This window comes from Agelaius tricolor, unplaced genomic scaffold (assembly GCF_023055355.1).
Source record: "Agelaius tricolor isolate 1412-34295 unplaced genomic scaffold, bAgeTri1.0.p SCAF_67, whole genome shotgun sequence".
Classification (NCBI taxonomy): Eukaryota; Metazoa; Chordata; class Aves; order Passeriformes; family Icteridae; genus Agelaius; species Agelaius tricolor.
In genome coordinates, this window is record NW_027269327.1 from 355,023 (window position 1) to 377,744 (window position 22,722).

General features: G+C 39.3%; 1 protein-coding gene across 4 annotated transcripts in view; it reads right to left on the reverse strand.

Moving 5' to 3' along the window:
- Positions 1–369: 369 nt before the first annotated feature.
- ANO5 (anoctamin 5) overlaps positions 370–22,722 on the reverse strand; it is a 62,536-nt gene continuing 40,183 nt past the window's right edge. For all 4 annotated transcript variants that reach the window (XM_071417109.1, XM_071417107.1, XM_071417108.1 and 1 more), the window contains 13 exons: positions 22,007–22,141; positions 20,731–20,836; positions 20,581–20,641; positions 17,352–17,503; positions 14,134–14,208; positions 12,611–12,833; positions 10,123–10,292; positions 9,446–9,543; positions 8,877–9,007; positions 7,098–7,303; positions 6,059–6,240; positions 4,936–5,041; positions 370–4,092 (listed from right to left, as the gene is read on the reverse strand). In XM_071417109.1, coding sequence (XP_071273210.1) covers positions 3,871–4,092; positions 4,936–5,041; positions 6,059–6,240; positions 7,098–7,303; positions 8,877–9,007; positions 9,446–9,543; positions 10,123–10,292; positions 12,611–12,833; positions 14,134–14,208; positions 17,352–17,503; positions 20,581–20,641; positions 20,731–20,836; positions 22,007–22,141 — 1,867 coding nt within the window. In that variant the 3' untranslated portion in view covers positions 370–3,870. The remainder of the gene's footprint in view (positions 4,093–4,935; positions 5,042–6,058; positions 6,241–7,097; positions 7,304–8,876; positions 9,008–9,445; positions 9,544–10,122; positions 10,293–12,610; positions 12,834–14,133; positions 14,209–17,351; positions 17,504–20,580; positions 20,642–20,730; positions 20,837–22,006; positions 22,142–22,722) is intronic.

The window sequence follows — 22,722 nt, forward strand, 5'->3', positions numbered from 1 at the left end:
AAATATGTACTGCAAGATTGCCCAGTGCCTTGGGAAAGCTTCAGCGCTGCCATCTTTGCTAGGATATGTACTAAAGCTATTTAAAGTGCATGCATGTGAACCACTTGTGCTGTGTGTGGAAACTGCATGTGTGACTGAGAACTTGAGAAGGCACCTCAGGTCCTGGCATTGCAGGAATAAAAGCTGTATCCAGAGAAGGCAGGGCAAAGCAGCCTGGATGAAAATGGATCTGTATGAACACAACAGACATTGTGAGTTGCAGAAATCTGTAGGAATATTCTCTTCCAGGAGGTGCTCCAGGTACTTCACTTCTAGTACTTCGGCTCCTCTCTCAGTTCTTGGAATTTTCACACACAAGGTGACAGCACATTAAAAATGAACACAGCTTTATTTGCTAGATTTAGATCTTATTAAATGTGCATATTAAATGTTAGCAGAATGTTTAAAAAATTTATTCTGACATTAGTGTATCATATATATCAGCAACATACATAGCAGACAAAAACACCACTCAGATTACACAACAGTACAAGTCAAACAAGTGGTACATGTAGAATAGTCAGAAACTCCATCTATTTTCACTCCATTCTCTTGCCTCAAGCTGACAGCACTACATAAAAAAGTAAAAGTACAGTAAAAAAATTTTGAGAAAAAATACAATAGTGTCTCATAGTAGCACTCTTCTTTTGCAGTCCTTTGCTTAGAACATACCACGCTAAACCTTCCCAAGGTAAACAACCCAAATTGTAATTGCAAAAAAAAAAAAAAATCCCTGATTGTATTACACCTGAAAGGTCAGTTTTGTTTTGTGTAACTAATTCTAATGGCAATGTGTTGTTGCTTAAATTACAGTAATGGCAACACAAAACTGCATTCACTTTGGTTAAAGGACACTTTTAGATACTGAATCACATCAAAATAAATTATTCTGACAGTAAGAACCAGCACATCTCCAAACTGACCAAACCTTCCTTACTTTTCTTGCTTTTTAAGAACACCTCAGGAAACTTATGTGAACCATTATAAACCCAACCATACTGATACCTTTACTCAAAATACTGCTTAACGGCAAGTAAAAGGCAAACTATTATGTAAAAAGGTAAAAAGGTGTCAAGACTAATTTTTTATGTGATATTAGCTTTTAGTATGACAACAAATTCTCTTTTCAACAGTTTTTGTATACTAAGAAGTAATGCTACAAAGTGCAATGACTTGTTTTTAAGATACATATTTCTTTCTAAATAAGCTGATCCAAGGCTTTTTTCCACTTTCTATTGCATGATACAAGATATACAAAACATCTGTCCTCCATTAAATAGCAAGTGATCTTAAAAAATAAGATGTACAAAGTAGGAGTCAAAAAATCAATTCAAATTCAGGGTCTGCTTATCAATGCTGTATCCCAAACACATGTATTTCCTTATTTTCCTCCCTCTTGCTCTTAAATAACATTATTTATTCACAACACACCTATTTTAAGGGTAGTATATTAAGACACTTTATTACTTGAATAAACTAATCTTCCATAAGCAGAAATAGTGCATCTAATGCTGAATTTCCAAATCTGTTTTCAGCTTCAGCCAGGTTGTACATTTTGCACAGAAATATCCTTTTGCATCTCATCACCTTTCTGTTTGAAGCATCTGTCTGCACTGCAAACAGCAACAACTCCACAACATCTAAATTAAGCAGTCTAATTAACAGTATATGTGCAAGATGCAGCACAGTGCTTTCATTGTGCAGATTGTGGTGTTTGATATGTGATCACGACTGATGGCTGATACTCCTCTTTGGCTTGCACATTAAGCAGCAGAGCTAATTTATTTACACATGCATTCCTCCAACAGATCCATCACTTCAAATATAGATGAATATTCAAGAACATGATCAGTTCATCATGAACACAAATTGCCAACATGCTTGATTGACCAAGCAACCTTAGAGGATGAAGGTGAGTAACTTACAGTAAGGAGAAATGTACATCGGCATCAACTCCTGACTGGCAGCCAAGCTGTGATGTGTGCTCGAGGTAGGCACTTAATCCTTCTGCTAACAACAACAGCTCCACTCAGGACGTGGATTTAAAACCCTTACAACATTAAGGTTACTCACCAAGTACTCCAAGACACAGGCGAGGTTTGCTAAAACCAGATACCCTAAGTTGTGGTAGCAGTAAACAGTACATCACTCACTGATATGGAATACTAATCTCAATTTTTATCTGTATACTTGCAAGGAAGTATAACTTTCAAAGTGCAAATAGAGCAAAATTTTCTAATCTTGTCTACCTTGTGTATTCAGCATGAGAGAACTCAACAGTCTGGTGTTACAAGAGTCTGCAGTCCAGGCATGAACTGCTCTCCAACAGTCCACGTGGCACTGAACAGAGGTGTGCCAAGGCAGGCACGGTTTCCTAACACTGAACAGCTCTGTCTGCAGGTTCACTGTATGCTAATGCCTGCAAGCACATTTTGGAAATAGGCACTGCCCTGCAGAGATCATTTTCACACCTCTTGCCAAATGCAAAGAAACAAGGCACTGAGCATGGAAGCGTTGATATGTTTTAAATATACAGCAAAATCACAAAAATGCCTACCTGCTTCAAACTAGAAAATGAGGGCACATTCTTAAACAGCTGGAAGCTACTTTGCACAAAAGTTATTACATATTTATAAACTCAGTAACTTTGTAGAAAAGCCTCCTAACAAAAAAGAAAAGAAAAAAATCCTTCCCAAATATTCAAAGGCAGAAAAAAAAAACCCCAACAGAACAACCCCCAAGCCTTAGGATACTATGCATAAGGAAAATAACAGCATAAACATACATTATTTGGCATGCTTAAAATCTTTTGGATAAAAATACAAGACCAAACCATTCAGCTAAACCGGCTGGAATGGTGGTCCAGCTCCCAATCCACTGCCATGGAGTGCAGGCACACTCCATAGTGTGCATTGAGGACAGACAAACAGCTTTAGCTCTTTGCTGGCATTCATTGAGAATCCAAACAAAGAAATAAATAAACAAGCAGCTTTGGCCAAAAAAAAAAAAAAAGTCAAACATAATCTTCCAATGACAGTTTTTGAGAATGAGAAATTAAATAACTGTTATTCTCCAAATCGTACACATATTTTCAAAACCCACTGCAATTAGGTCATTCCACAATATCTGCATTTAGAGAGTAAACTCTTCCATATATTTAGGAAAATAAATTATGGCTTTTTTTCCCTTCACTTTTTTTTTATTCCCTTCACTATTGTATTAACTGGATTTAGTTCCTATAAATAATTCCAAGTGGAATTAAGCCAATCTATCTTTAAAAATCAATTCCTTCTATAAAATGTATAGAAGTTCAAACAAATGCTTCGTAAGACATACTGAATATAAAAAAAAGCCCCAAACCTTAATCCTTGTATCAGGAGTGTTCTATTTAAATTACCACATAATAAAAATAATAATTTTCAGCATTTTCCACAGCAGTGGTCCTCTGTGGTATCCTTTTCAGCCAGCTGGGATACAGCCTGGAATGCTGCAATTAGCAACAGGGAGAGGGCTTGGTGGTAAATGACTTGAACATGTTCTGTGAGCCCTTTGAGGTTAACAGTCCCTATACCAGGAGTTCAAATTCTAGGATTACAGGATTACATTTACTATTCAGAGTCATGGGTAAATAAAAAACAGTGCTGAAATCATACAGTTCAGTAGATTTCCTAAACTTTGAAAGCTCAGTAGAACTTTTAAAGAAAACTCGAAAATCTTTGGACTGAAAGAGAAGAGTTGAACTCTCCTACAGCTTTCAACATGATGCATACTGAGCAAACCACAGATAAAAAAAGCTAGAACAAGCTAAATGCCAAAACAGCTGGGTTTTGGTTACATTGCTCTGGACAGCTCCATTCTCCCTTCCGTAGCGATGAACTCTTTTTCTGTGGCTCGTTTGTCACCTTGGCACAGTCTCTCCTTCAGTTTTTCAAGTTCATACTCATGTAGGATTTTTTGTGTTAAATACTTTTCACGTTTTATTTTGGCTTTCACGTCTGCAGGAACATCAGGGATCATCCATGCTACAAAGAATTTGACGATGAATACAACGTGCTAAAGAAAACAAACAAAGCACTCATTACCAAAAGAAGCACCTCTTGTTTAATCTGACCAAATAGGTCACTTCTTGCTCACAATAAAATACAATTCATTTGGCTGTCCTGGAGCAATACACACCAAATTAATGTGTATCTAAGATGTGCACAAAGATTAAAACCCATCTTCTTACGCAGAAATTTTAATTCCAAACCATTAATGATTTAGCAAACCCAAAAGGAAAGTGTCAGGGCCTGAATCTCAACCATCACTCTTTAACTCCTCTGTGTGGTTTGTTAGAAAGTTCACACAGCTGTGCTGATAACACTTAGCTGTTGAGAGCTGATGAAACACAGCAGGAAAAGTGATGAGATTAGCACTTGAACTTACTCCCTTTTCCCTTTGTAACTTGCAAAGCAGTGGTTTCACACTGATGTGCCAGTTATCCAAACTATTAATTTAGCTGTTTTTAACCAATATACATCATTGCAAAATGCTGTCTGGATTTTGAACACAGTCATCTCACATACAGCTCCTTAATGAAAGCAAGAGGAGTGGAAGTGCTAGATTTGGAGGCTTTAATCTCTTACACTGACAAAAGAGACCTTTTTCATTTTTCTGATTATTTTGATCAACATTTGCAGTCTCCTCAGCTATTTTCACTTTTCCTACTCTGAGGTCAGCTCACTGAAGTTAAAAGGCTCAGTAACAGTAATCTTTTAGGCCTTGAGTACTTGGTATTATCTAGGGAACAAGTCATTTTATGCTCCCAGCAATTCTATTTTCTGTAACATTAGCAACTATCTAGACAAATCACAAAGTACCAATATATATCAGAAGGAAATTTTGTAGGGAACATACCTCCATGATAATTATAAAGGCCAGTTTTGCAGCAAGAATGTGCCAGAACTGCATAGTGTGTAAGTACTTCTTCTCATGGCCTGGAGGATATCGATAGTCTCTGTACCTGTAGGAATGACAGACATGCAAAGGTGAAGTGTCACATTCAGCCTGGGACAGATTACAAGCTTAGTGACACTTACAAGCAAGTACAGCTGTCACTAAAGGAACCTTTTCTTGTTTTAAATGGTCTGTTTCCTTTTGCAGAAAAAGGTTGCCTCTCAATTTGTTTCTCCCTTGTGTTTGCCTAAACACCCTCACAGCACCAGAGCAGGGATGAGGATGTGTGATGTGAAATTTGGTCCACAGGTTATTTGTTTTTCAGGCAATGCTCAAATAATACAGGACAGGGTGATGGGATGGATCACAGGGTAATGGACACTGGATAAATGTGACACACATGAGCAGATTATGGCCTGGGCAGATGCAGGGCTTCATGAAAGGACATGTTTTACACCACCAAACAAATGTAGCTGTTTCCAAAAGTGCTGGGGTGGTTTTTTTTGTTTGCTTTGAGATTTTTTCATCCAATCAACACTTTTATTTTACCATTTCCAAAGTTCTTTTGCAATTATTCTAGAATCTCCAGTGCTAGCAAGAAAGGACTACTTTTTCAATGAAAGAAGGATAGGTCTGATTTTGGCCCGATCAAGCAAAATAAGGACTGATTTTAAATACCATATGCCATTTTCAGCTTTGGGATCTAAGCATCTCCTTTATTCTGCTTTCTTGTCCACTTATTCAGCCTAAATATCTCTGAACATATAGGCTGAAGTTTGCAACTTTAGGGACATAAATCTCCTTCCTCACTCAAAAATCAATAGTGTAATTAAAGTAAACAAAAAATCCAATGAAGAAAAAGCAAAATGCAAGTTAGGAATGAGACTTTTAGTGGTGATTTTTTTTAGTTGATTGGTTTTTTTTACTAGCTTGATCTCTTACCACCTCAACCATTACTTTATCAATAGTCTAAATATTACTTCTCACACTTTAGAATGATGAGACTGACATAATTTATTTTCTAATGGAACACGTAGATCTTAATTGATTTTTTATGCTGTATTCTACACAAAGTGACACCAACCTGCATATGACAAAGTTTTCTGGATTCTCTTTAGGTTCATTTCTCTCAGGAAAATCTGAGATTAGAAACACTGACAAGCTGTTGTTTATGTATCCAGACATTGGTGAGTCTTCATTTTCAGAATAAGCATAGTAGTAAACTAAACGAGGAATCATATCTGATGTGAACGCAACAATGAAAGCCTGAAAAGAAATTGGAAAAAGAAATAAGGAAAGTGGCACACAAAATTTGGGAGCAGATTTATAAAGATGTTGAGGCTCTGTGACCCTGGCATTACCCAGAATCTTTTAAGAAAGGGTGAGAAGCATGACTGGGGCACTTCACCTTGGTAAAAGATGCTGACTGCAGCCTCAGCACATTTTTCCTGGAAGCTTGAGATACTCAAGGTGCTGAGGTATTGTGCTACTATGGCAGTATGTGCAAGTGGGTTTGTTGCCTGAGACACACTAAAAAGAGGCATCTCTTGTGCTCAGTAGGCTGCTTTACAGCATGTTTCCAATGAAATACTGGCATACCATTTAGTTACCAGTTTATAAAAAATCCTTGGAGCCACTGGTCCCACAGGGGTATCCAGCAGCAGAGCAGAATTCCCATGGAACAGGCCTCACAGCAACAAGGACAAAAATGCACCTGAGCCACAGGATTTATCCACCTTTCCTGTCCCCTACAGTTCCCTCTGGGCAATCAGTGTGCTTCATCAGACTAAGCCTCATACTGGCCCATGCCATTCCAAAAGGCTGGAAAACACAGACAACTGAATGAAAGGTTATGGCAAATAAAATTTGGATGGGGAGCTGCACACCATTTCAGTGGACGAGCCAAACCACTGAAATGGTTTGATGGTATCTTTGTAGGTTAACATGATACAGTGTTGATGAAGGAGAAAAAGCATCAGCTGGTTTTTAATTCTTCACATTTTGAGTACATGGAAGAATCAGTGTTGATGCAGCACAGCCCAGTGGTTTTGGTTCTCCAGCTTGAGATTTCCCAGCTAACACATCACATACCTAAGTAAGTAAATAAGTATTAACAAACTTACATTGGTGACAACAGACAGGATGGCCATCCCATTGAGGATTTCCTGCCACACTCCTATGCTATGTGCTTTTGCAGCCACAGGTCTTCTGTACTGAGTGGTCAATTTCCAGGAGTCTACACGAATCTCCAGGATATTATTCATCAGAGCAAGAAGGGGAGCCAGGGGAAAGGATGCCACAAAGAGAGTAATGAATCCAAACTGAATGACTACAAGAGAGAAAAACAATGTGTCAAAATCTGCCCTTCCAGAAGTATCCTCAGAGTGATGGGGCTCTACCACTAGCAGACAAATGGCAAACTCCTGCCAAGCTGCACGAGTCATCTTCAGCCCTGGCCTGAGCCCCAGTGACAATCAGCCCCAGACCCAAGACTTGTCCAGTCCCTTCAGGTGCCATTCAGCAGCACCCATAGAAGTGAGCAATTGGATCCTGTGAAATGATTCTGCCAGCAGTGCTGGATACCAGTCCTTTCAGGGTGCTGCAGTTCTCATATGAATGGTGTATAACTGTAGGGGAATTGGGGTGTATTCATCCATCAAATTTCTCAATTGCTATCAGGCCAGTTTTGTTCTCTTGCAGTTTGTACCATCTTGTTCTTCTTTTACTTATCAACTACACACCTCACAACCTTATCTCCACCTATTGTTACTGATTTAATCAAAACATCCATAACAATTCTATGTGCAACAGTTCCATTGGGGACTGTTGACATTAGTTTAAGAATTGTGAATAGAATATACAAATGATCCTTGTAGTTACCAAAATTAAGTATCTCAGTACAGAATGTGATAATCTTCACTACACAGCCAATACTGCCACTTTGTTTCAAATAAAGGAAATAGAACATTTTTTTCTGGTGTAGGTAGTATATAAAATAAATTCCCATACACCAGTCATTCACTCTTCCATGATTTCAGTGGTAAGTTCTTCACCTCAGATAAGCAACAAAATTCCTCCTAGCATAGCAGCCCTTGGACAGTGCTGGAGCATAGTTCTGATTCTGGAAGAGCAAGGACATGGCTGGCAACAGTGTATTCTGAGCGTATTGGTTTCACAAGACCACAGCCATGTATCAAATCAAAGTGATACTAACACTAAGCATCTCTAGAACACTTCAAACTATTTCTGCAGAAGGTTCATTTTCCAACAAAATGTATCCTTGTAATAACCGAATATTAACTTCTTTAAAGTATCCTTTAGATTTAGCTTGGCTTCAGTTTTGGTGTCAGTTTCTCAGTGCTGTAAACTGCTGTTAGAAGCTGACATGCTCAGGTTACCTTTGCAAACCCATATTCCCTTGCCCACACTCCCTCTACTGGTCTAACAGACTGAAGGGAAGCATTGAGCAGTGCAACACTAAAGCTGAAGGGATTCTCCTCTAGCCAGTTCATAGATGTCATGTCTGCAGCACTCATCTTTACAGCACATTTGGCACTCATCCCATACTTAAAATTTCCACTGACATCAGCTAAGAATATGCTTGGAATGAGAAAAGAACACAGAGGCAGCTGGCTGCACTGAGAATAATGTTCCCCATTCAAATGAGGAAAACAAAAAGTCTTTGCAGTGTTTCTGTGAAATTCCCAGCAGTTCAAGATGCAAAGACAGCTTTTTTTTTAAATTGGGCTGACCTATTTAATGATTCCCAGCAGTTAATCGTCCTGCTATGCAGATGAAAGCGGTGGCATCAACCCACAACAATTAATCGAGAAAATGTTCTTTTGGAAGTGTCAGTACAAGGTGTCCTGTCCTCAATTCCAAATGTGTAATTTTAAACTTACCCATTTCTAAATATTCATAGAACAGGCCTAAGGCTCCAAATGTCTGCAGATCATGGTCTTGCTCCCAGCGACTGTATAAATTTTCAGGATTGTTTCTGGCTTTCCGACGACCCCACCAGTTACAAATCCAGCTGTATGTGCAGAAAAATGTTAACAATGAGAGAAGCAGATCAGATTGGCTTGCTTGGTTAGAGCACAGCGCTAGTAACACCAAGCTTGTTGGTTTAGTCCCTGTACAGGCCATTCAATTAAGAGCTAGACTTGATCCCTGTGGGTCCCTTCCAACTCAGAATATTCTTTGAGGTCAGAATCACAGAATGACTGGTTTGGAAGAGACCTTCAAGATCATCCAGTCCAACCCAGCCCCAAGAGCTCAACTAAACCCTGGCACCCAGTGCCACACCCAGGCTTTGTTAAATACACTCAGGGATAGTGACTCCACCACCTCCCTGGGCAGCCATTCCAGAACTTGATCACCCTTTCTGTAAAAAACTTTTTCCTGATATCCAGTTTGCCTTGGTGCAGCTGAAGGCTATGAGATGGGCACCTCTGTGCCAGAGAGAACTCACGGAACAATGGCCTCTTGGATGTTTCCCCAGATCTGTTTGCCAGCCATGACTATGGTGAGCTGTGTCGTCAGTTCTATCAAGCAGCCTGCAGGATCACACTGGAGGAGACAAACTGAGTGTCAATGGACATGGATAATGGGTATTATCACCCAGATAAACTATATTTTACTACTGTATAAATGCAAGAAAGGAGGTCTTAAAACTTGTAAGGACAATACTTAATCTCCACATGGGCTGCCAGCTAAGCCACTCTCTCAGGAAGGGCTTTAAGTGTTTCAAGTGTGAGACAAAACACACACCAAAACATAGCAACCATATGTAATTCAGAGATGCTTCAGCAGGATCTGTGTGCAGCACACACCCCTCAGGCAAGGTGAATCTTTTGCACTCAATGAGCTCTCAGCACCAGATTTTTCTTTTTAAGACCCATGGTGAGACCCACTGGTATTTCAGGAGAACTGGGACCAAGAAAAGCTTTGTGATTTTTCACTCTTGTGGCTGACAGATTTCACTGCTGGTGTTGCCCTGGCTAGCAACAGCAGGAAGAGTCAGCTGAGGAAGCATCAGCTTTAGGATAGCCAGCTGAGGTGCAGCTCAGTTCAGACCAAGCCTGCAGCTGGAAATTTACAACTGTGCAGACTGAAGGGAACAATTCACCTCAATTAAGAAAATCTTACCTCTTCATTTCTCCAGCGATTAAACATGTATGTGTAGGCACCTGGGTAACCAACAAACTTCCCTTTGAAGAAGGCCACATAGAAGCAGGATGAATAGTAGTTGACAAACTGGAACAAAAACATTTTCATAGTGAGCCTGTTCTCATACTCCATATGAGTTCTGGGGATCTCTGTGAAATCAAAAAACAATAATTTTATGTTCCTTTATTCTCTTTAAAAGGATACAGATTCACAAATATTCATCATGCACAGTGATCTTAAAGGAAAAAAAAAAAGAAAAGAACACCTACAAATACTTCAGCAGATGGAGTTCCTGCTTTCAGACACCCTACCCTTACTTTACAATGCAATGTTTGATGCAGGTAGGCAAAGGAACTTCGTATTTAAAACCTCTATAAAATTTAATTTCCCCTTCTTTGTCCTGTCCATTAGCACTTGTCCATCCCCAAATGTTACACTATTTTAGGAGATCTGAGATGAATCTCAAACAGTAACCAGAAAGATCTTCTGTAGTATGAAGATTTCACTGTTGGCAACACACAATTATTTTTTTTCTTTGTGGTAGAGAAGCATGCTACAGTATTTTTTCCCCAACCTACTGTATGTGCATATCATTAAAATCAGCAGAAGCTGCATGGCCCATGTGCCTCTGAAAGACAAGGCTCATAAAGGGCAGAAGAATAGGGGCATCTTGGAGCTACTGTAAATCACCAAACCTTTGCTTAGGGTCTTGCTGCCTTTTGCTGCTCACTGTCTATCCCATTTATATTTTTGAAGGCAGCAGGAAGCCCTAAGCATATTATTGTCAAATGTCCTGTTAAATGATAACATATAACCAATTCAAGTTGGGAAGCAGCATAAGAAAATACACCACATCAAGTTCTTCTCAACTGGTGAGGAGGTGAGGACCTGGCAGATGTGTTGAACTCATCTGCCTTATTGTAAAGTTGTTTCATATAACTGAGTAAACTGTTTCCAAGCTTGGTGTAAGTTTGCATGCCAGAAGAACTACTGGGAACCTGACATCAGAGTGTAGGACAGAGGAGGCAGCTCTCAGGTCAGGCAGTCTGCCTAGCTTGCTGGTCGCTAAAATATTTCTCTTTTCAGTGAGTTGTTAAAATATTGATGTGAGGCACACAACGTTCAGAGCACCAGAGGCAGGTTATACCTGCTTGTCTGAACACCAAATCTGGCCTAAGCATTTCCAAGAGTGAATAAAGTGTGGGCAGACACTTCTGACAGCCCAGGGCACCCGAGGGGGGCAGCAGTCCTCCCCACACCACTGAACTGTTACGCTCCCCCTGGAACCCACAGACGAGGTAGTGCTGCCACTTGAGAAATTATTCATCCACACTTGCAAATCAGCAAAATAACACTGCTGAGCCGTCACGCTTACAATTTTTGCTCCTCAAGAAAGATTTAAAAAATTATGATTTTGTGTTTGTTTCTGTGCTTGTTAGGGGCAATTTTAGTTACTACTTTCTCTGTTTCAGTTTGGTCTGATTTGGCCAAGAGAGATAAGCAATGCAGATCACAGAGATGGTCCACGGTAAATGAAAATAAACCAAATGCAACATCCCATTAAGATTCTGCAAGGAACACCTTTCAACTCTTGACTCAACTTGCAAGATCTCACAAAAAAAAAGATCACCCAACTGTTCTTATGACAAGTGCACAAACTGCAAGCACCTAATATTTTCAGCTCCCCTCCCCAAACCAAATATATTCTACAATTATCTCTTTCTGTTAAACACCTTCAGGGACTTCTATCTCTAAATCATTAAGAACAAATAAAATGAAATAATTAAAAAAAAAAAAAAAAGTCTAAGAAGGGCTCTCAGGAATGATATTTCCAGGATGCAAGCAGAAATCAAACATAAAATACACTACAAAAGTAGGCACTCTTTCTGGGCCTCCAGCTCTGCAGTGGAGGTACTGCTATCAATAGCTACTGCCACAATAACACATCTTGGGCACAGCTCCTCATCCTGCTTAACCTCTGCCTTCCATCTTTGTAACTCCAAATCTGTACAGCCAGAGCTAAAGGAAACAACATGGAAAATGCCCATCTTTTCCCCCAGACTAAGACTCATGCCATGCTTATTTAGTCTTTTTTTCTTGTAAAGATAGCTGTGATTTATTTTTTCAAATATATTTGCAGGATTTCTACTTGATATATTGTTAGCTCAAGATAGCCTGATCTTGCTTTGGTGATTCAAGATGATTTTGAACTATGTTCAGGTCTGTGACTGTCTCTGTAAACTAGCTCTAATATAAACAAGCCCTATTTGAGGAGAAACTAGGTTATGAGAGCTACTGAAATGCAGGGAAAATGTTCAATACGGCCATGGATACTCCTGAGTCATTGCTGCAATGGGAGCTATAGAGCTCCCACTGTGCTGAGCTGAGAACAACAGCATGGAACACCTCGATGGTGTGAATTTTCAATGATTCCTTCCGAGCTTTGCCCTCAAGTCCCCCTGCTTACCCATATCAGTAATCCAGATGGCTATTCTCTCATAGAAGAAGTTGAGGATCATGATGATGACAAAATTGAGGCAGGAGGCAGTGACAGAGGTTGCCAGCTGAGGGGTCAGCACGCCGCTGATGGGCTGCAGGGTCTGGGTGTTCTCCATGAGGCTGGCGAAGGCAGCGTACACCGCCAGGCGATACACGATCACAGCTATCATGCTGGCTATGATCAGGGACACCTGCACAAAGGAGGGACAGCTGAAATACACCTGCAGCCTCATAGAGCTGTACACTGTAGTGTACGTGCTATATGCATGCAGCTTCAAAAACAACATGTAAACCATTGTGCTTCATGGTTTTTAAATTTTATTCTTTGTGGGTATGAGTTCAGCAGCACTGAAATGCAAAATACGCAGGCAAAAATACTTTGTTATATGATGTACATTAAAATCAACAAAATTATTTTGTTAACATAAGAAAAGCCAACAGGTTAATACCAGTATCTGAGAAAGTGCAGAAAAATATAGACAGGAGATGGAAAGGATGAGTTAGATTAAACTGTCAGCTGTGAAAGTCACTCTGAAACTCACTCTGCATTCATTGTTGTGAATTCTTTTTTTGCTTTGCCCTACCACAATTTTTTTGGTATGTCTGTTAACATCAAATAAGTCACAGAAAAAGTTATCCCCATGCTAAAATGTCCAATCAAATCACTAACTATTTCTTGGGTTTTTGTGGTTGAAATGGCTCCCGAGGTGCTAGAAAGTCTCTTTTTTCCCAGCCCTGTGACTGAAGAAGAAGTTGAGATTCATTGGTTCTGCTTTTCAAGGCTGTTTATTTTCCCTTATCTGTTAAATTCTTTCTCTGACCTGCTGAGATCTGTCCAGCAGGTTGGGCTGTGGCACAGCAGGTTGGGGTGGTATTGGCTTTTTATACTACAAACTACATGTACCTTATTTACAATAATTTTCCAATAGCCATCACCTCTGTTAGACAGTCTGTCTCTACCCTAAACCAATCCAGAAGTGCCACCATCACAGCAGAAGATGGAGGACAAGAAGAAGGAGAAGGACAGGACATGCCCAGATTCCTCCATCTTGCCTCTTGAACCCCCATTCTAAATACCCCAAAATTCTACTTTTCCACCCTGTGACAAATTCACTCTCATTCTACTCAAACTCCTGTGGCTTGTAACTCCTCACACAAAGTTGGGAATTGTTTCCATGGGCTAAAATCAAAGGCACAGGTGTTTGTGACTCTGTGCCAAGGTCTCTGAGCCCCCTGCCAGGGTCTGGAGTCCTTCAGGGCAGCCAGAGCAATGTCCTGGGTCCTGACAATTAATGACAGATTTCCAGTGCCCTTTTAAAAAAAAAATTATCAGAATTGAAGTGCACTTCAAATGACAGCATGAAATCTGCAGAACAGTAATAAAAGCATGTGTTATCATCATAATTAAAACTATATTTGTGTTAATGTGATGATTAGTGACGAACAGCATCTCTGACACATGTCAAAATGATGACTCAAAAAGGTGCTCACCCAGAACAACACTGTGGCTCCTGAGATGCAGAATCGCACAGCCTGGCTAGTTAAAGGCAAATAAGGCTCCATCTCCTGAAACAATCAAGTACAGCACAGTTCATGTTATTCCCACATCTCACTCTAACATCAAGCAGCACACAGAGCTCTCACCAGCTGTGTGAGAAGTGCTCACATCCAAGGGAAACCATCCAGATCCCTGCCCCTCTCAGACGGCACACAGAACATAATTTTGAGTGTGCTGGGGTGAGTGGGGCAGGACAAAAAGATCCGGACATCAAACTGCTACAAGACAGTACCTGGAAAGAATGGTTAAACTTTTGCCAAATCAATCAATAGCTAAAGAAAAAAGCCCAACTTCCTGAGATAAGCAGGACACAACTACTACTGTAGTGCTAGGTTAGCTGTCAAACAGCTCTGAGTCCACAATGGGACTCCAGTTTCATAAATTCTTCATGCCGAGATCCCTTCAAACTTGTTATTTGGATGTACCAGTCAGACAGTGCTTTTCTTCACTCCTTCAATTTTATTTGTTTTTTCAGTTGAAGTAATGGCTATGAATGTAGCTGCCAAGCTCTGCTGCAGCACCAGGCAACTGGGTCACGCCAGCATTCCCAGATAACACATAAACAATTTTCAATGCTCACGTAGCTTGTGCAATCAATTCTAGTTCCTAAATACCAGAGTACATGTTCTATGAAAGAATCTTCTCTAAGAACTAATGCCAGTGGAAGAAGATATAGTGAAAAATAACCTGGATTTGATAAATCTGTGGGACAAGGCACTGTAGAATGCTTAGACTCCTCTTGAGCAAAGTGGCATTGAGTACTACAGAAACTGCAATCCCAAATGTAATATAGGCAGTAATGTGCAATGACAGAGACTAAGTTTGAATCAAGTGCTTCATTGTTTATGTAGATTACAATTCTATTGTAATCAGCAAACCCAGATTTTAGCTATGATCTAGTTAGACAGTTTAGCAGCCTGAACAAGTGTGTTACTGACAGCCTCAAGATCAGCAATTTTGGTTTCAGTGCACTTAAAACTTTGAATCATGAATAATGATGACATAATTTTCTGAGTGAAGCAAAACCAGCTGTGGGACACAAAGTCACTGTCCTGTACCCACATAATCTTATTGGTTCCTGCAGAACTAACTTATTTGAAAGCACTGGCCTTTCATGTGTTCACTATAGGACATGCTCTAACAGAAGGAAATTACTATTACCTTATACTGTAATATAACAGTAATAACAGAAGGAAATTACTATACCTTAATACTGTACAGTATTAATTAACATAATTAATTGGGTACTGATAAGAATCACTGATAAATCCTGCTGCAAAAAAGCCTCTGAAAAACCACTGAGACAGTAAATTGAAATGTCATAATATAAAGGCTTGTACAGTCATTGAATTTTTATGGCAATTGTTAATGCATACTTAAAAAGTACAGAGGAGAGCAGTATCTCACACTGATAAAAGGAGATAAAAGGAACGTATTACAGTTCACAGTAAAGTTCACAAACCCCTATCTCACCTAAGGGATTTGGATCAATTTAGAGGGAGAACAGTCTTCTCCCTCAGGACAGTGTACAAGGCTTTGGCTGTGCTCTGGTACAGCTGATTCACCTCATCAGGTTACAGGTTTTGGTCCATGCTGTACACAACCAGTGCTCACCAGCCAGCCTGTCCTCGCATGACCACCCTCTCTTGCAGGGCACAAGGAAGGGCCAGCACCTGCCTGCAGGACAGAGCTCCCCCTGCTCTCCCTCAGCTGCAGCACAACCACCACAGTCTGGCAGGCTTTGGGGCAGGGTTTGGGCCCTGTGCCGCCATGGAAGGCTGTCACTGTCGAATTTTCTGAAAAATCCCTTTGCCAGGATTTCTTCTCCTGGGAAGCTGAGAAGCCTCAGAGGAAAATGAAAACAGTAATTATCTGATTGCTTCTCCCGTGTTTTGCTGCTTTGGAATGTGGTTTGGACATTGTTTACCAACTGGCCATTGTTTGATTGGTTTCATGTGAATTGTTGTGACTTAATGACCAATCACAGTCCAGTTGTGTCAGGGCTCTAGAAAGAGTCACGAGTTTTTCATTATTATCTTTTAGCCTTTTGTCTGTATCTTTAGTATAGTTTAGTGTAACATTCTTTTATATAACACAGTATCATAAAATAAATAACTAAATAAATAATTAAATTAACTTTCTAAAAACATTTCATAAATTAACTTTCTAAGAACCTGGAGTCAGATTCATTCATTCTTCCCAATGACGGGGGGACCCAGAAGCTACCACAGAAGGGTGGGGGGGTTGAGCCTGATGATACACAGATGTAAACCAGCAAATAATAAAACCACACTGGCAGGCATGTGTTTTCAGTTAGTAGAGCTAACTAATGAAAATTTATTTACCTGAACCTGTTTTCCTGAACATGCAGAAAGTAAGGCTTCAGCAGAGCATTAAACATAGTGCACTGTTATCAAAGAGCTCTGTGCAAGGTACGCAGCACTAGCTACAACAGCAGAATTAATGCTGTGTATGTGCAGGGGGAAAAACTCTCTCTCATGAGAAATAAGATTAGTATATGTATTTCCTAATGATTAAGGAAATGAGCCCTGAAAGACAAGGCTATTGCTTTAGAACAGACTCTTCCCGCATTCTGGCTAAGCTTCTATTTTTTTTCTGAAGACTGTGTTATCTAAGTATACTTAGGACTAGCAACAATAAGCTATTTATATGCAATTCCGTGAAAGGGAAAAGATGACTTAAAAATACATCAAATGGGTGTGGTAGATATTGTGTTGGAATGCAACCAGCTGATCATGAAATTTGTCAAATAACTCCTACCCAAAATAAATTTAAATGAAAACAATTAACATCTAATAATTATACAGACTGTTTAACAGAGTTAAGTAGGGTCACTAATTGTATCTCAATTACATTCAAGAGAAAGGACTTTGGCCACCTTCATCCCTCTGGTGTTCCCCAAACAAAGTGGTTGTGTATCAGAAGCTACACCACAGCTAGACCAACTTATTACTTTAGATCACAGTGACTGCTTCTTCATATGTTGTATAGGGATAAAAGAATGAATGGTTTTAAAGGCATGAAAGTTTCAGAGACCCTGATTTTCCTGATTTAATATATCAATTTCCATGTTACAAAAGTTTCAGCATACAACCGGATTTGCACACACGTCAACACAGCATGTTCATACCTGAGTTACAGGATTTTTCTTCTTTTGGGTACATTTTGCCTCATACTCAGGCCTCAGCTGGAGCTGTTGCTGTTCCTCTTCAAAATCAACCAAATCCCATTCATATTTCAGTCTTGCTTGCCGCCTCTTCCAGAACTCCAAGAAAAGTGTAACTGCAATTTGCAAATGTTAGAATAGAGTCAAGGAAGAAGTGAACAAGTTCATGAACCAAGTTAAACATCTGCACTGGCTTCTCTTCTGTGGTTTATCATTACAGTGTGACTCACTTATTTTTACTGACTACCAACTATATTTCACAGATAAGACCACAATATGGATCCAGTGATTTATCAGCTAATTGAATTCCAGAAGTGGATGACAAGGAAGATGTCAAGACAAAATATGGGTATTTCCATGGTTATGGTGACCATGTTCAATTAACTACTCTGTGTATGCAAAAAGCAACATGGAATTAAGAAAAGAACCTGATAATTCAACTAATTACTGTGTATAAACCTGTAACACATAAATATTACAACAAATAAGCAGAACAGCTTTCAAGTAATATGGTCAAACACTTCTGTTGCTTTTTTGAGGCGTATTTGATATAATGGTGTCCTAGAGTGACTTTATGATACTGAATTGTATCCCCATTTGTCTGTTTAGCCCAGCGTGGAATTCACATTCTCTGGAAAAATCCCATGATTTATCTCCTGGGAAGCTGAGAAGCCTCAGAGAACAAGGAAAACAATAATTATAGGATTTGCTTCTCCTGTGTTTTGCTCCTGTGGAATGTGTTTGGAGATTGTTTACCCACAGGTGATTGTGCCATTGGTTTCTGCTGTGGGTTGTTTTCACTCTTTGGCCAATCAGGGCCAAGCTGTGTCAGGACTCTGGAAAGAGTCACAAGTTTCCATTGTTATCTTTTTAGCCTTCTGTAAGTATCCTTTCTGTATTCTTTAGTACAGTTTAGTTTAGTATTCTTTAATATAACATAGTATTATAAAATAATAAATTATCATTCTGAGAACATGGAGTCAGATCCATCATTCCTTCCTGACACGAGGCTCCCAGCAAATACAATAGCCCAGAAATAAGTTTTGTGCCTTTAAAGCTAGATCTGAGAGCAAAGGAGGGCAGAAGGAAAGGGGGTGGAATTTTTTCACAGCTGTATTGAAAAACCAGAGCTAAGAGCTTCAGCTCTCTATGTCTCACAGACCATGCTGTCTGCAGCAAGGACAGGGAGCAGGAGAAAGCTCTCCTTGGCTTTTAGTTGGTGTTTCTAGCTAGCTGAGGCAGAAAAGTTCCCCAGACTGTGGCTTTTTTTTCCTTGGAACTTTTTCAACCTGCTCTGGACTGAAAACCCAGAAAAACACCTGGAGCTCATGGCTGTGGCCCACTGGGGCCTGGGATGCAGCATTTGCAGCACAGGAGGGACTGGTGAGAGACAGAATGAGCTGAGCCCCAGCCCCTGAAAAGGACTGTCTGAATTTGCCACTTCTTCAGAACAATGAGAGCTTCCATTGTTTAATATATTCAATTTTTATGCTTGTGAATATTTTGTTTGTTAAATAGTTTTTTTCCAATTTTCTCAAAGGAGATTTATGTCTCCTGAACTCTGGTGGGAGGAGGGGCCACTTGAATTTGCTTTCTAGAGGGACCCCTTTGGAGGTTTTCTCTGAAATTTGCTCTAAACCAGGACACATAGTCATTTTGAAGACAGTGAATGTCTGATGATTTTTATACAATCAAGAGTTGGGCTGGCCTAAGAATTTTTTAAGACATTAGAGGGAATTGATTTAATTTATAAACAGCTATAAAATTTATACTATTATTTAACATCCTTAGAGCCCTTAATAAATTACTTTAAAATGTAAACATTTTGTAATCTGATTGTTCTTATCTGAACTGGGGAAGTTTTATGGCTTAGACAAACACAGGAAACCTTATCTTCTGTAGTTCTTAACTCTTTGGCTGGTACTTCCTGAATGACTAATCCATGTCACGCAAATGCTAGTTCCTAAAAACCAAGAAAAGTTTAGTAAAACAGCCATACAACAAAAACCTTATTAGATTTTAAATAATAATTCTATATGAAAGAAGTGAGTGATTAGATCCTCTGATAAAAAAATACACAGCTTTTCTATTAGCACACAAGAATCTTTGCAAGTTAATGAAATATCTATGTACAAGTTGAACATTTAATGATGACATTTCATACAAACAGCATGAAACAAGAGAATTGTATTTAAGGAAATAAGAAGCAGTAACTATGCTATCCAGAATTTATGAACCTTCATAGAGTTGAGGAAAAGAATATGTATTCAACACAATGTTCCTAAAAGTCTGAAAAGGTATCATTGATGTGAAACTATGATTATAGATGTGGTGTTGTGGGTCCCAGGACAAGGTGAGAGATGAGAATTGACTCCAAGTTCTCGGAAGGCTGATTTATTATATTATGATATATTATATTAAAAGAAATGATATACTAAATTATATTAAAGAAAGAGAAAGGAGACATCAGAAGGCTTGAAAAGAATGATAATCACCTGTGACAGACTCAGAGAGTCTGACACAGCTGGCTGTAATTGGCCATTAATTAAAAACTATTCACTTGCTGGGTAAACAATTCTCCAAATCACATTCCAGAGGAGCAAAACATGGAGAAGCTGAGGCTTCTCAGGAGAGGAGAAGAAATCCTGGTGATAGGATTTTTCAGAAAATATCATAGTGACATATAGAGGCCAGAAATCCACCTGTTTCTATGTCATCAAAACATACTACAGTGCGTGAGGTTCACCGGAGCGGATCCCTATGAATTTCCTCATCCCAGAAGTACAGCTAGTGCAGCAGCAGTGATGGAGCACCATCCATCCATGAAAGGGCACAGAACTCCCCACTCCCCCACTGGGACACTGATGATGTGAAGGGCTGAGCAGAGAGGACTCTTATATTGTCTGCATAAGGTTGGAGCCCTCTAAGAGTTACTAAGGAAAGAATCAAATATTAGCAGTTAAGAGTACACAATGCTTACGTTATTCTTATGGTATCCTAGATGCCTACTTGGGTTTTTTTAAGTCTTAATTCCTCAGTAACTTTAAGTTATTTTCACTCATTCATCACTTCAGCATCTGAGGCAGGATACTAAGGTGAAGCCATTATTCCCCTTCTTCCCATTTCAGTGTCCCTCAACAGCTTGGCCAAGATCTCCTTATTGCTTGACGTAAAACTCATCAAATGTACTCACCCCATATACCCATGAAAATGGCAAAAAAAAGAGTTGCCACGTTGTCAAACAAATGGGAGTACTGCAAGAGAAGAGCCAGGAACAGGTCAGTACCAAGAGGGTTTTCAGGATGAACAAAAAGGAGCAGTGGCTGCAGAGCCAGACACAGACCTGGGAGGACTCGCAGGTGGTGTTCAGTCTCCAGTATTCACAGTCTCGGTCACAAAGTGGGCACATGATGATCTCTCCTCCAATTGCAGGGTCACAGATTTCTTTGCTAAGCAGGAAAACATTGTAAAATATCTGTTTCCACAGCATCTTAAAAGTTGTTATATGAAATTTATTTAAAAAATTAATAGGAGCTTCATTTGTTTAAAGCTCAACATTTGCAGCTTCACAGCAAAGATGCCACATCTTGTCACAGTCACTGGTATTAACCAGTGGCTGGTCAGGGAAACCCAAGAATGAAGCAGCTGCTACAAGGAGTAGAATTAATAAACTCCCTTGATAAGGGCTTTTTGGCTCTACTAGTAATGAATCAGGAGTCTGTCAGGAGCTGTACTGTAAATGCACTGCTTTCAGGCAAGATATAAACCATGTTATTTCTCATCAGGTTAGCAATGACATCAAAACACCTCTTCTAAAAGCAGAGAGACCACTTCAGCTTTGATATCTGCAGAAAAATTTGCTACTTCAATTTAATGACAGTGGGTAAAATATAGAATTCTATGATAGTCCTTTGGTATCCAGAGAAATCTCAATATGTATAACAGTATTCCCAGATGAATTCTTAACCTAGCTAAAATACAAGTCTCAAATTTACATTATTCAACAGAATAGATGAGAATTTTAACTTGTTAGTCATCTTTTATAGTTAAAATGCAAAATTTTATAGAATTCTACAGAAAACAGTAAACAACGAGTAAGCAACCCCCAATCCCTGAAAACAATAAATCTCTGGACTTCTGATAAAAGAAATTCTATGCTTACTTAAAAAAACCCACCAAATTGTGGCCCGTAAGATACTGGATGCCTCTTTGATGAGAGAACACTGCTGATGTGTTTTACTCATGCTTTTGGTTAGTACAGACGATGCCCTATACCAAAAGGTCAGACTGCTCTGCGAGACAGATTAAATAGACAAGATCTAAGGGGTACCCTCAGGACTTCATATATTTCAGCTTCTCTAATGCAGAAAGCTATGGCAAACAAAGTATTGCTTTTCACCTACAAGCTGAGTCTTACTAATTGATAGTCACAAGTTCTGCATTAGTGGTCCACCACCTTTACAGTCAATAAAGACAGCTGAAGAACAAATTTGTCTGCTCTGACAAGCTTTAAAAGCTTGTTACCTGTTGAGTAACAACAAGAATAAATTTTTTTTGGCAAGAATAAATTTTTCACATTGCTTAGCTTTTGCCCAGGAGATTTTCAATGTTATACTTACCTGCTCATATTTTCATCCATTGTAAACAAGCCATAAAGAAAACAGATTAATCCAACAACTGCTGCAAGGAATAACATCTCGGTGTAAAATCCTAGCCAGGCAAAATAGATTCCAATCTTCTCACCATAGTACTTTCTGAATACAAAAAAAAAATAAAAAAGCAATTAACAGGAACACAAAGCAAAATTTAAAACTGTAGTAGAGCAAACTGGCCAGAGTAAAAGTGAAATACTTGGCAAAATTCACTTTTAACAGCAGAGTAAATGCCTTGAGGTACTGTGGAAAATGAGGGCTGAAACTGGCCATGAGAAGTTACTCAAGCTGTAAGAACCAGGTGAATAATCAGGAAATATGGCTTCTTTTGTCCCTTTTTTCCACCTGGCAGAAACTAACATTAAAATCACCCTTTTCTCTTTTCTACAGAATAGTGTAGGTGAAGATTTACTTTCTGATTTTTCCAAGGAGTTACACAAATGAAACAGCACAACAGTTCTGACCATACGGTTAAAGCAAAGAGGCAATCCACAGAAATACAACCACTTGCAGTACAAACAACCTGTGACCTGTGAACAAAGCAGCATTCTGTTGTATCACATCAGCTGAATCAAAGAGACCTTAAGTCAGTTTAAATTTGGGGTTAGAACTAAGAATCAAGCTTCCAAACTGATTTTATCAGTATTTTTTCAAGTCTGTGTTGAAATTTCAACATTTCAAAT